The 14,188-nt window shown below is 43.7% G+C and overlaps 1 protein-coding gene across 5 annotated transcripts in view; it reads right to left on the reverse strand.

Moving 5' to 3' along the window:
• Nucleotides 1–4,844: 4,844 nt before the first annotated feature.
• The window catches only part of UBR4 (ubiquitin protein ligase E3 component n-recognin 4), a 133,145-nt gene continuing 123,801 nt past the window's right edge, over nt 4,845–14,188 (reverse strand). For all 5 annotated transcript variants that reach the window (XM_075906477.1, XM_075906474.1, XM_075906478.1 and 2 more), the window contains 3 exons: nt 8,753–8,843; nt 7,513–7,675; nt 4,845–6,061 (listed from right to left, as the gene is read on the reverse strand). In XM_075906477.1, coding sequence (XP_075762592.1) covers nt 5,997–6,061; nt 7,513–7,675; nt 8,753–8,843 — 319 coding nt within the window. In that variant the 3' untranslated portion in view covers nt 4,845–5,996. The remainder of the gene's footprint in view (nt 6,062–7,512; nt 7,676–8,752; nt 8,844–14,188) is intronic.

Below are 14,188 nucleotides of genomic sequence, written 5' to 3' on the forward strand. Positions count from 1 at the left end.
CAACACACAGACGCATGTACAGCCAATGTGACTGTGTGAGCTAGAATCAGGCATGTATCATAAACGTGACACATTTTGGAAACAGTAACTTTCTAAATAGGGTCTTGCCAGATACACCTGGAACTTGCTTGGAAAGAATTGGGAAAATCTCCTCTCTAGCCTCTTGGCTTTTAGGGTAGATGTGTACAACAAACAGCTCTATTTAAACAGGAAGTTGGAGGCGCTTTCACAGGCTGAATTCAATCACACACCGTGCATCGCTTGGGGATGGAGCTTGGGGCAGAGTGGGGGTTGTCCTGGTCCCACACCACCCTAGGGATGCCCCTGGCCAGCAAGCATGTGGATAAGAGAGTCAGTTGAAAGAGTGAAAGCCTTTGACAAAGTCCTCCACCAATGACTCTTAAGCAAAGCAAGCAGTTACGGGGTCAGTCACTGATTCAAAGAGAGGAGCCGAAGAGTAGACATAATGGTCAGTTTTCACAATGCAAAGAGGTAAAAGGCGGGGTCTATACTAGGCCCTGGGAGGCAGCGCTGAAGGATGCTACCACTACAGAATGTGAAGTGGGAGTTGTCCAATTGCTTGGGATCTCAAAAATGACTAGTGAACAATGCTTCACAGGCTGACCTGGCATAACTTGAGAGACCTGCTTCATTTCTGCCCATAGGAGACATGCACTTCCTCAAAGAAAAGATCTGACATGGTTGCAATTGGGGGAAGCCAAGCAGACGGCTTGTTATTTAACCTGTATAAATAGTGCCCCCCAGAGAGAATAAAGACAGTCCCTACCCCAGATGCTTACTTTGAACATCATATTCTCTTCTTTCGGACACGCTGTGCCGGGAAAGCCCTTTCAGACTGAATTAACTTCTTGTGCCTTTGCTGAGGTTGCACGGCTAGATTTCGCAATTGCAACAAGTGAGTCTGTGAATTGTACTAAAACCAACACACAAATAGTCAAGAACCTGAAAGTTGCTCGTTTGAAAAGACCTAGCAACAAGGTTTCTAGCTGCTAACAATGTGATTTTTTATTACTTTGTCTTCATTAGCAATTTTAAGGAGTTCCGGTTCAGGTGCCAGCAGTTTGAGAACTCTAAAAACTTGTTCTCTTTCCCTCGTGCCCACCCTCTTGCAGACAAGCAAACTTTAGCAGTTACGGAGTTTATAAGCAGATCATGACAACACTCGCACTGATGAAGCTGAGTCCATCTGCTCTTCAAAGACTCCCCCTCCAACAAAGTTTAACCCTTTCATGAGTAATTGCTCTGGTACATTTCTGCTACAGAAGACACACACAATGCATGGAGTGCCTACTAATAGCTCTTATCTGGATTGTAGTGTAGCAGGGATCTCACCTGCCCAAATCCCCCCTCCTTTCATGTTAGTATTTGAACTCTGCATCTTCTCCATTTGTTATAAACAGCTTTACTGCTTCTTTCATGTTATCTCCATCCAGAACACTAACTCTTGATATTTTGGAAAGAAACTGCTCCCTTGACTTCCCAACCTTTACTTAGCTTAACTGCAGCTCCTTGTGTCTCAATGGTTTTGTTACACTTAGCCTGTAGAATGGCCTGTTGTTCCCTTGTCTCCCTAGAGTCAGAAATGCAGATTGTTTCTCTAGGCTCCGCGCACAGAAATCCTCCTTTTTGTTTCTCTGTTGTACCAACGCAGTTTTAGAAGACTTGCATTGGGGTGACCAGAATCATACACCTCACTGCGTCTATATCCCCTGGCCCTGTTGCTGGTTAATACCTCTTAGAAACGTGACTCGGTTTCATATCTGTGTTTTGTCTCTCAGTGTAGTGGCCTAGAATATTTTTAAACAAACACTGGAATTGCTACTGCTACTACAGAGCATAAACAAGGTATTTAAGTTCATACATCATGAACTTAAAATACCTCACCAAGATTCTGAGTTTCCAGTGCGACAGAGGCAAAGTTTAATTAATCTTTAATAGACAAAAAATGGATAGCTAGTGGCTAAAGCACTGGAAGGGAATGCTGACTGGCACAGCTGGGATTTGAACCCTAACTCCCTGTATGTGCTTGGGCATGTCACTGAATCTTTATGCCTCAGTTCCCCATCTGTAAAATGGGAACAATAATCTTCCCTTTCATCTATTTAAGCTTTGTATGCACAATACCTAGTACACTGGATCATTTGGCTGTGGGTTTAGGCATTACTATAACACAGACAAAACCCACATTCATAATCATCACTTCCTCTAGTTCCTATAGCTAGACAGGTCACTTTCAAAAAGAAGCTTAGATACTGCCGGGTGAGCCACCAACAGGAAAGCAAGGAGGTAAATGGGAACCAGGACCCTTGGAGGCATATGAACACATCTCATGCACTTGCCTAGCATGAATGTATGTTCTTTGAATTTTTTTCATGTGCATTCCAATGTGTGTGTGCATGCACGGCATGCATAACAGTCGGAAGACTTTACCCTCACAGTATTGCATATATACCCCTGCCGATGCGACTCCTGCTTCAGTTCCTTCTTTCCACCAGTGATGGTCAATGGAGCTTCTGACTTCTTGCTTCACAAGTAGTTCTTACATTGAGCTTTACTGCTGCCAGAATGCACTGCAGACTCATGTCTTAGGTGATCGTGGAAGGCAAATTAGTCTTTTAGCATCACTCTCTTTCAGATTAGTTTTCTTTGTATGTGTTAGCTAGAATTTTTCCAACCTGATTTTTGCACATTTTTAGATCTTCTAGTTCCTTTTATCTCCTCCCTGATGTTCAGTTCCTCCCAATTTATTATACCCTGTAGATATGGCCAACACACTGTTTACTCCCTCTGAAATATTTAAGACAGACCAGATCAATAATCCATTTTAGTTGTAGACTTCCCCACAAATTGACATGTCCCATCACAGACTGGATTCTATGCCTACTGTTAAGTCATAATCCCGCCTTTGGGAAATTGTAATGTATACACATGGGAAAATTTGCTCTGGTTTAAAAATAAAATATAATTAAACCAGTGCAAAACCCTACATAGATACCTTTCTATTAAGTGGCTTATTGCAATTTACTTTAAGTTGCTAAAGAATCTATTTAAATTGCATCAATATAATCCAAAATAAAGGTCTACAGAGGATTTTGGCCTCGTTTAACTACATCATCTTAAACACCTTTAATTAAACCAGTGAAAGTTTGTGTGCAGCCAGGCCTATCACAAAGGTTGACACTGTCAGTACTGATAAGCCCAAGTCTTACCATTATATGGTAGGAAAAACAAGAGAAAAATGCCACGTAAATGGATAGAGGCGGGTAATATATTTGGAAGTGGTTTTTTTTGTTGTTGACAGCTGCCCTATTTTTAAGCAGATGCAGATGTAGTGCCCGGCAGGCTAACTCTGCATAGATGAAAAGGAAACGTGATGCTTCTACCACAGAGCCATGTGAAAATGTATAATGAGCAGGTAAAGCACCAACTCTGTTCACACTGGCAATTTGCCCTCAAGCTTTGCTAAACCACAAGAAGAGTACACCTTGTTCAGGGCCAGATCTGCCAAACATTATGCAACTAAGACACAGACAAATAAAACTTAAGTCCATTTACTGCTAGAAAGCTCAAGAAAATAGGCGGTGGGTTCTATTTATTGCTGGATAGCAAGAGTGAAATGGAAGGGGGGCTTTTTATTTATTTTTTTTTTAACAGCAAGATGTGGCAATGGGACACTCGTTAAATTTCCTTCCTAGGACTGTCAAATGATAAACAATGTTTTGTAGCCTTTACACTTTAGTCATGAGCTTAGCTAATAAATAGGCTCCTTTTCTTCTGTGAGATGGCCAGTTTTAAGTTCCAGCTTGACAAAGCCTTGGCTGGGACGATTTAGTTGGGATTGGTCCTGCTTTGGATTCAATGACATCCTGAGATCTCCCTAGGATTCTATGATAAATGCAGTAGTAGCACTGACATTTTTGTACCTGGTTCCTAGATGCCATGTTGACTGGCACTTTAGAATCAGAGAACGCAGAAGCTGACATGAACAGCAGATTCAGGTCCTTGACACAAGCTGACGTGCTTTCTACAAGTTACTCTCAAACATGCCTTCTTATGGATTTCTTAGTTATATCAGCACGAAAGGTCCTTTTGCAAGAAACTGGACATGAGCAGCGTTTGACTCCCGATGGCCATGCACGTGGGGGCATCAAAACAGCACCGATCCATACTGGATATTGGGAGTTGTCCTCCTATCTCTGGGTGTTTCAGCACTTTGTATTAGTTTGTAGGCCACTGGTGCCGCATGGTGATTTGACGGTGAAAGCATGCTTGAGATTGTAAAATCTGTCTTTGGAAGTAAGCGCTCTGTAAAGAAGGGGACTTTCTTATTTCTGGTCTAGTTGTTGGTCTCTCCAACTGCACAGAGCTATTACATTGCACCAGCCCCTTGTTAACACAGGGAACTATGCCGAGTTAAGACTTTCTTAGAATACTTTATTCTTGGCTATCAGTGTTTTATAAGGCAAATCAGTTCTATAGATAGAGTTTAATTTAGCCTTCAAACTTCCCTTGCATTTCTCATGAGATATTTTGTCTCAATTTTAGTAAGTACACCCACTGATCCATTGGCTAGTCTGCGCTCTAACCCCGCACCCTGATGAGCCTAATCAGACAGTTGGATTGGACTGAGTACTCAGGCTGCAGCCATGGAGGTAAATGAGAACACAGTGATCCACCACTTGTCTGATCATCAATATAGGCCCAAAACTCATAATGGCAGCAGAGGGTTTCCTTAGTTATTCAGTCTCTGAACTACTCTGTCACCCAATGGTAAGTTATGGGACTGAGTTTGCTTTGCTGAAATTCAAGTTCGTACAGAGACGGAAGGATGGGGAAAGCTTTATTGGATTCCACGTTAACCAGACTGAAGCTGGTTACATGACAGCAGAGATGGAGGCAAAGGTAAGTTACCAGCATGCATAAACGTGCTGAGAAAAGCCAAGGCTGTGTTCAAACAGATGGTTGCCTGGATTCAAGCTAGGGTACACACTGCAGAATGCAAACCGTATATCACTAAGAGGACTGGCAGCCACCTTGATGTGCCTCCATTTTCTATTCCCCACATGGTTCTCAATAGAATCAAAACTTTATCCGATATTAAGGAACAGATTTTAATGGCAAAAATGTCCTATTTCCTTAACTCTCTCCAATTGGATAGGTGAGATCTGCCTGTGTGTCAAATTTACCCAACCCACTTGTGTGCAGTCTTGTTTTGAAGACAGCCCTAGAGTGAATGGAATCAAGACAGATCTTGGCACACAAAACATGCGTTAATCATTTAGAAGATTAAATCCCAGCAGGCTCAATAAGAGGAAAAACACACAAGGTGTTAGTGAACACTTCAGCTGTAAAAGCTATCCTCTCTCCAGAATAACTATGAGGCAATCAAGCATAACATGTTGTCCATAGGCCTCTAACACTCCAAGAAGAGAAAAATCTGTTTTCTACTGCATGAAAAATGAGCCAGTAAACGTAAACTCACAGAGCATGTCCATGACCATTACAAGTGCATTGGTTTTACACACGCCTCATACCCATGATAGGATAAACAGAGCAACAGCTCTGAACCTGAGTGCAGTAACACAGGAGCTCTTGGAAACAAGACTAAAGGGAACCTGGTGTTTAAGCTGCCACTGGCAGGTTAAATTACTAGTCAAACCCACCTTGACCTTTTGTGTTTAATTTATTTAATTTCCAAGAGGTGCACTCTAAAAAGTGTTAAGATTGATTGGCTGGAATTCCTCAGTTTGTACAAGTTCCTTCGTTTGCTTGGAATACACAAGGTGTTATATATAGAAGCACTGAAATACAAGATAAAACAAGAAGCCTAAATCCCAAATCACTCCAAGAAAAAAAAAAGTGTAGAAAATAAAACAATGCAGCACTCCTTGGGGAGAGGCAAAGCCTGCACAAGAAGTAACACAAAGAGATGGAAGGCCAACTACTGTAGATCAATGCAAGTTGCTTCTCTGTGCTCAGGGAATGGAGTTCAAAAGATCCTTGAGGAAGCTGTCAGGGTCGTTGATTTCTGATAGGAGTCCTGAAAAAAAAAAACAGCACAGATAAGGTAGTCAGGAGCTGTATATCCTTCAGCAATCACTAGGCATCTTTTACAATCAGGACACCTAGAGCTGGAGTCAGAAGGCAGGCAAGCTACAACCACCAAGGGCCTCATCACAGAACAGCCACTCAGAATACAGTTTTAAAGCAAATATATGCCAACTGATTCCGAGAACAGCAGACTCATGTCAATCAAATTGGCTAACTGATTTGCGGAGCCGGAAGAGAGCTGTCAGCACCAACTCCTAACGTAGACAACCAATGCTGCTATTTGCTTCAGAGCAGTTTACCAGGGTAAACTGCAGTGTACAGCTGTTTACCCTGCCTATACAAAGCTTTTACACTGGTGCAGCTTCACCAATGACTGGCACTGATGTGTAAACTGGGGATTTCAGTCATGGCTTCATTTTAGGTGTAGCTAGTTCAATCTGGTGCTTACCTTTACAACTCACCTACCAAGGTGATGTAGAAATGCCAGGAAACACTGGCATTACACATACATTTAGAAGTTGATACATCTACAGCACAGATAACTTTTTGACTTCACTATGAAGATAACAGCACCTTCTGCTATGAGGCTGAATGATGAGCAATAATAGCGGCTGTAATGATTAGTAAGGATAGGCGTTGGTGAAGATGAAATGATTAAGATTAGCTCCCCAGAGGGTGAGTCTCTGGTTTCCTGAACATATGGATCCTCATTCGCAGGTACCCTATCAAATATTAACAAATTTAGTACCAATGACGAATTTACAAAAACTAAAGAGGATCCTACAAAATGTAAGCCATGGTAAACAGCAGCAAGATGCCCCTATTCATATAGGAGATGAAGACTTGAAACAGAACAGGTGTTCAAAGCCCCTCCTGATACATTGTGGAAGACCACCCTAGATTAAAAATTCCACTCCCAGGACCTAGGTTTCATATTTCCTTTGGTCTTTATTACTTGGGATGTTTAAATGAAGACAGGAAGACTGTTGCTTAGAAGTTCATCTGTTCCTGTTCAATCCTCTTTTGAAATTGTAATCATCTGCTATAATATTTATGTCATAGTACAAATTCAGATGTGAAAGCAACAGCAGCATTTCTTACCCCATAAATATCCTAGAACATTCTTTATTGACAGACCTCAAAGCCCTTTATAAGGATAAGTCACTTATCTCCTTTTTGCAGGTGGGGAAATGGCAGGTGGTGGTGAGTTTTTAGGAAACAAGGTTATTTCACCCACACATCCCTGCAGAGGTGAATGTAGAGAGAAACAGAGGACCCTCCAAAACCAATGCATTTCAAAGTGACCTAGGGAAGCCCCAGGTGCACTAAGATTCCACCATTCTCCCCCACCTGCTCCACGCACATTTCCATAAGTAAGTTAAATCTCTCCAGTGATGAGTTACATGAAAATAGCCTTTGAAAGGTAAAGTTAATACTGACCAGCAACATCCAAAAACTCAGAAAAGGTTTCAACTGGCATGAACTCTTCCTGAAAAGTTTTCAGGGCCTTGTCTGCAGCTTCATGTATTGGCATATCATTGTGTCGTATAAATTCAGCCAGAGAGTAGGACCAGCCTCCCTCTGTGTTGCTGGTAGGCACCTTCTACAAGGAGGAGAAAAGGGACAAGTCAGTTTGTTTTAGCTGTAGAATAGTAATAAACCCTTTAGAAAACAGAAAGACAAGGTCAGTGAGGGAACTTTTTTTTTTTTTTTAAAATCGGGACCAACCTCCGTGAAAGAGAGAAGCTTTTGAACTACCCAGAATTCTTCTTCAGGTCTGGGAAAGGCACATAAGTGTGTGTCACTGCTCTGTCTGACCCTACATTTAGCTGTGACATTGAGTACCTTTCCCAGACCTGAAGAAGAGCTCTGGATAGCTCGAAAGCTTGTCTCTTCCACAAGCAGAGGTTGGTTCAGTAAAAGATGTTCTCTCAACCTCCTTCTCTCTCATGTATCCTGGGACTGACATGGCTACACACTCCGTACAATCTTTAGAAATCACAGAGTTCAATAACCTGATGGGTGATGTTAAAAAGGTTAGTTCATTCTGATTTAGACTTCCTGCCTCCCGTAAACATGCCACATAGGAATGGTGCCTGGGACTCAGATTTTCTATTCTTGTACAGAGTTTTAAAAAGCTCCGAAGAATTTTCCTTCTCCACCTCACTCAAATTAAATGTTTGCTTTCTTTGGAGAGAGAGCTGTGTCAACTGACCTTTGTTTTATACTTTCCGCTCTATCTATTCTGAGCACAGTCCGATACCCCAAGCAGCGTCCTTCCCACCCCTGCAACAAAGGCTATTCCAACCACATGCTCTAGTGCAGAACTGAAGCTCTTTGAAACAATGCCTGAACAGAAGACAGAAAAACAGGAATAGAAGCCATGGGTGGGAGGGAAGGGGGGGAGAGAGTGCATGGGAGGTGAGGGTAAGTCCTGTAAATTATAAGGTTCTTCTACTTCAGATGGACAACAACTGGGGAGAGGGGTGATCACAAGTGGACAAACATTGTACCATCCCTCTGTTCTTATGAGCAAGCAGTGACATTGAGAAGGGATTTCAAGCCCTGCCTACATTCAAAGGAACAGAGCAGACATATCACAGTGATGTTAACAGCACCCATAAAAACAAACAAAGAAACTGCAAACAAACCAACAACCTTGATTCCAGACAGCTCTTACCTTGAACATGTTGTAAATGAGATCTACCAGGGCCCAGAAGAGAAGGCCAGAGCGATACGCTGAATACTCCTTCACTGCTTTATCTGTCAGTCTTGGAAGAAAATGAAATCAGGCTCTGAGTTAATCACTTTACTCTGCTTTGTAATGCATTTGATGAATAGCATGAATGCTGTAACAGCCCAAAGCCTATCAATTATACACATGGGAAATGCTTTTGTGAATAAGCACTGTTCTGTGCTGTAGCATGTGGAACAAACATTCACATTACCATGCTGGTGGAGGCTTGGACCTCTGTGCCCTGTGATTCTTAGCACTTGTAAACTGCTTTACAAGCTGTAACTAAACTCTGACGCGGGGATGCCAACAACATTTCCTTTTATAGAGAGGGAAAATGGGCATGAGGGAGAAACAACTCACCCAAAGCCACAGAAGAGCAAGTAAATGGCAAAGCTGGAAAAAGAATGAATCAGTCGCCAGTTCAATGCTTCATCCCCTCATCCCCACGGTCTCTCTTACTCAATGGTTCTAAGGCAGTGAATAATTATGGTACTTGCGCTTGAACCTTCTCAGCTGGCAGTTACATCCTTTATCTTCATAGATAAAAGGCCTGATGCTCAACTGTAGTTTTGACTGGAATATGTTAACTCATAAACCAGTATTTTTTTAGAACAGTGAATTAACGGCAGAGGGACCTGACCAGGGTCAGTTTAAAGTGTGTTAAAATGACACTTGAAACTTTACATATAATATACAGGCAGTCCCCGGGTTACGTACAAGATAGGGACTGTAGGTTTGTTCTTAAGTTGAATCTGTATGTAAGTCAGAACTGGCGTCCAGATTCAGACACTGCTGAAACTGATCAGTTTCAGCAGCGGCTGAATCTGGACGCCAGTTCTGACTTACATACAGATTCAACTTAAGAACCCCAGGCGTCCCCAAGTCAGCTGCTGCTGAAACTGATCAGCAGCTGATTCCAGGAAGCCCAGGGCAGAGCAACTCTGCCTCGGGCTTCCTGTAGTCAGCTGCTGGTCAGTTTCAGCAGCGGCTGACTTGGGGACGCCTGGGGTAGAGCAGCTCGGGTGCTGCTGGGTTGGTCCAGTAGCGCAGCTGCTCCTCGGCGTCCTGATTCAGCCGTTGCTGAAACTGATCATCAGCAGCTGAATCAGGACTCCTGGGGAAGAGCAGCTGGGGTGCTGCCGGGTTGGTCCAGTAGCGCCAAGGAGTGGTGCTGCGGGACCAAACGGCAGCGCCCCACCTGCTCTATCACAGGCCCCGGGCTTTGCTCCACGTCTCCCTGGTCTGCTGGGGGGGGGGGCACTAGCTGCGTCCCCCCCCAGCAGACTAGGGAGACGCGGAGCAAAGCGGCGGAGGACCCAGATTAGCTGGAAGCGCCGCGGGTCCGGCCCCGGGTCCTCCGCCGCTTTGCTCCCCGTCTCTCTGGTCTGCTGGCTCCCCCAGCAGACCAGGGAGACGCTGAGCAAAGCCGCGGAGGACCCGGGGCCAGACCCGCGGCGCTTCCAGATCAGCTGGAAGCGCCGCGGGTCCGGCCCCGGGTCCTCCGCCACTTTGTTCCCCGTCTCCCTGGTCTGCTGGCTCCCCCAGCAGACCAGGGAGATGGGGAGCAGCTTTTCTCGCCCCGGAGGAGGCGGGCAGCGGAACCAGGCGTCCCGCCGCTCCAGTCCTCCGGGGCGAGAAAATCCCCGTTCGTAACTGCGGATCCGACATAAGTCGGATCTGCGTAACTCGGGGACTGCCTGTACTGAAAAAATTAATTAACAGCGCTACAACTGCGCCTGAGGCCCTCCACCCCCACACCAAGTTTTGTGGGTTTTGTACTCCTCTAGCACTCTGTGAAAGCTTCCAACGTGTTTGACCCAAGTGGAGTCCTTAACAGACACTGAACACTGAAAATAACATGCTGCCTGATGGATGCCCATTTGGAAGCCTGTGGAGGTGGACAAAATCAGGGTTCAGAGTCCATATTGTGTCCGTTTAGCTGTTTCAGAAAGAAACATACACCATGAAAGCATGTACTCGGTAGCGAAGTCTGGCTGAAAAGCTTCAGTGAACTACTGCCGTTACTGTCAGATTACATCAAACAAAAGGAGAAAAACCCACCAGGGAATGTTGGAATTTTCATCTCAGGAAAGACTCTGACTCTCTAGTATTGTGCCAAGAGTTGCTTTATGTTTGCTTTCAACACTCCTGTGGAGAAGTGCTATATACCCTTGGAGGGAGGAGAGGGGAAAAGCTTCTTAGCTAGAGTTCAAGAGGAAATATTCACCTAATCACAAACAGCCTCTGGCAAGGTGGGATGTCTTAATCCTAATGGATCTAAATTTTTTTGGCATAATTTTATAGGTACATCTGCCTTATCACATACTGCTTCCTATTGCTGTGGAATCTCCATCTCTGGAGATATTTAAGAGCAGGTTAGATAAACGGATATAAGGGGTGGTCTGTGATTGGTCCTGCTGCGAGGGGATTGGACTCGATGACCTCTTGAGGTACCTTCCAGTTTAAAGTGCTGCATAGTCCTGTCTTTTGCTTCCTATCGTCACTTTCAAATTTAGAGACCTCCCCTGCCTCATACAGCCAGTTCATCTGCCATTGCTGTGGATAAGCAAGAGACAAATGGGCATCCTCAGATTATCATAGAACACTAAAACTGGAAGGGACCTCAAGAGGTCATCGAGTCCAGTACCTTGCCCTCGCGGCAGGACCAAGCACAGACCACCCCTGATAGCCATCTATCTAATCTGCTCTTAAATATCTCCAGAGATGGAAATTCCACAATCTCCCTAAGCAATCTATTCCAGTGTTTGGCCATCCTGACAGTTAGGAAGATTTTCCTAAAGTCCAACCTAAATCTCCCTTGCTGCAGGCAGTTTAAGCCCATTGCTTCTTGTCCTATCATCAGAGGCAAAGGAGAACAATTTTTCTCCCTCCTCCTTGTGACACCCTTTTAGATATTTGAAAACCACTATCATATCCTCTCTGTCTTCTCCTTTCCAAAATAAACAAACCAATTCTTTCAGTCTTCCCTCATAGCTCACGTTCTCTAGACTTTTAATCATTTTTGCTGCTCTTCTCTGGATCCTCTACAATTTCTTCACATCTTTCTTGAAATGTGGTGTCCAGAACTGGACACAATACTCCAATTGAGGCCTAATCAGCGCAGAATACAGTGGAAGAATGACTTCTCGTGTCTTGCTCATAACACTCCTGTTAATGCATCCCAGAATCATGTTTGCTTCTTTTGCAGTGTCACACTGTTGACTCATATTTAGCTTACGGGTCCACTAAAACCGCTAGGTCCCTTCAGTAGTACTCCTTCCTAGACAGTCACTTCCCATTCTATGTGAGAGAAACTGATTGTTCTTTCCTAAGTGGAGCACTTTGCATTTGTCCTTATTAAGCTTCATCCTATTTACCTCAGACCAGTTCTCCAGATTGTCCAGATCATTTTGAATTATGACTATCTTGCAAAGCAGTTGCAACCCTACCCAGCGTGGTATCAGATGCAAACTTAATAAGCATATTCTCTATGCCAGTATCTAAATCGTTATTATGTACACAGGTAAAATCCACCAAGGTTATAGGTCTTGCTTCATATACTGAGATGGCTTATAAACCAGGTCCATCTGTCAAGGAGACTTTCCCTCTCATTATAACACATGCTTTGTAGGTGGGAGCCTGCTTGTGCAGCTAGACTCAATTATTTAAAGGAAAACCAATTAGTAAAGGTGGTTAAATTTCCACAGGAAGAAGAGCAACTGAGAGTGAGGCTAATTCAGGATTCCCAAATAGTGCTGAGATAGAATTTCTTTTTATTTGAATGGTTTAGATGTAATTGGACTCTGTTCCTTTAATTGAAAACTAAAAGGCCCTTGTGGGTTAAGTCTATGTAGCTGCCATCTGGAATGGCTACTAAATACAATAGCTGCTATATTTGCATTAACATAAGCTGGTTCAGGCTCATCAGCTACGCATGGATTTCCAGCTGCAAGTTAGACATTAGCAGTTTGGAAGCCTCACTTCTCTCATGAAGATTAAAGTCAGAAGCACAGGAAAAAAAATCCCCCCTCCTGCTCAAATTTCACATGGCTCCACACGGTGAATCATGTGTTATAGGGTTTCCCTTGCAAAAACTCTTGGTTCAGTAATAACTTAGCACACTAGGCCCACTAGTGATATCTTTTCCTGACAGGACTAAAAGCTAGTATTTTCAAAAGTGCCTCACATCAGCTACCTTTGAGCCTCAGTCAGGGATGTCAATAAGCAAGCAACTCAGAGGATCAGGTCCTTCAATACCATTTCTCTCCTTCGGGATATGATGGGTTTCTGGTTTTGCCCTCACTACACCTGACAATGAGACACAATGGGGTGCATTTCAACAGCCCCACCTAGTGAACCCAGGTGGCTTTCCCTGTATCTGACAAACACAATCTGAACAAGTGATGCTGTGCTGGAACAACCAGCCAGTGGAGGAAACACCGGTGATATTTGCTCTTACTTGAGTGGGTGATGCATGTATCTTTGTTATTAAGGATTGCAATCAAGGGACCCTACTAGATCCTCAACTGCTTCTAGATGCAGAGACAACTGCAGCAACAAAGTGCTTTTCTCCCCATCTTCACTTGGAACAGAGACTGCGTCTTTGCCAGTTAGACATGGCTTTGTCACCTCAATTATTCAGTTGTGTGCTGTATAGTATTACTCTAAAAAAGTACCTGGAACTTCAGCTAGTGCAGAATGCAGCAGCCTGCTTATTATGTTGTGTTCAATACATGGAGCACATTCATCATGCATCAGAAACTGCACTGGCATCCAGTTAGGTCTAGTAAAAATGTAAGATGTTGATTTTGACTTAAAATCCTGTTACTACATTATAGGCCACTATCTCCATGGTCCATCCCAAAAGCTAAGATCTGCTAGGACCCTGGAGCAAAAAGTCCCTGGATTTGTCTATCCGAGGGCTGGGTGTAATCAGCTGAATACCTCTGAAATTCTGAGCCTAATGGGAAGGGAGAGCTCTCGAAGAAGTCTTGCCACATGCCCTAAAAGCTATCCAGGCTTTGGGGCAGGGCAGGCAGATGCAGAATTGTTGCTACTCCCATGTCAAGATGCTTACATTGTATACCTGCACCAATATATGTAAAAGGTGTATAAAATACACTGGATAAAGTAACTTTCACAGGAAGCTTTCAGCAGCATTAAACCAATACAAAACCCATATCAACTCACTGAAGGGATAGATTTTTGCAGACAGAGATTTTCTGCAGCCCTAGTCTCTCTCTGTTAGTTGGAAGGTGGTTGTGCTAAAGGCAACCTGCCAGAAAACATCTCAGTAAACCCACTTTCCAAGAACTCCAGAGCAGAAGCGGTGGAACAGGTAGTAGTGGAAACAGTTAAGTGAGCTACAGCTGAGAGTTT

The sequence above is a fragment of the Pelodiscus sinensis genome, chromosome 23, assembly GCF_049634645.1.
Source record: "Pelodiscus sinensis isolate JC-2024 chromosome 23, ASM4963464v1, whole genome shotgun sequence".
NCBI classification, from domain to species: domain Eukaryota; kingdom Metazoa; phylum Chordata; order Testudines; family Trionychidae; genus Pelodiscus; species Pelodiscus sinensis.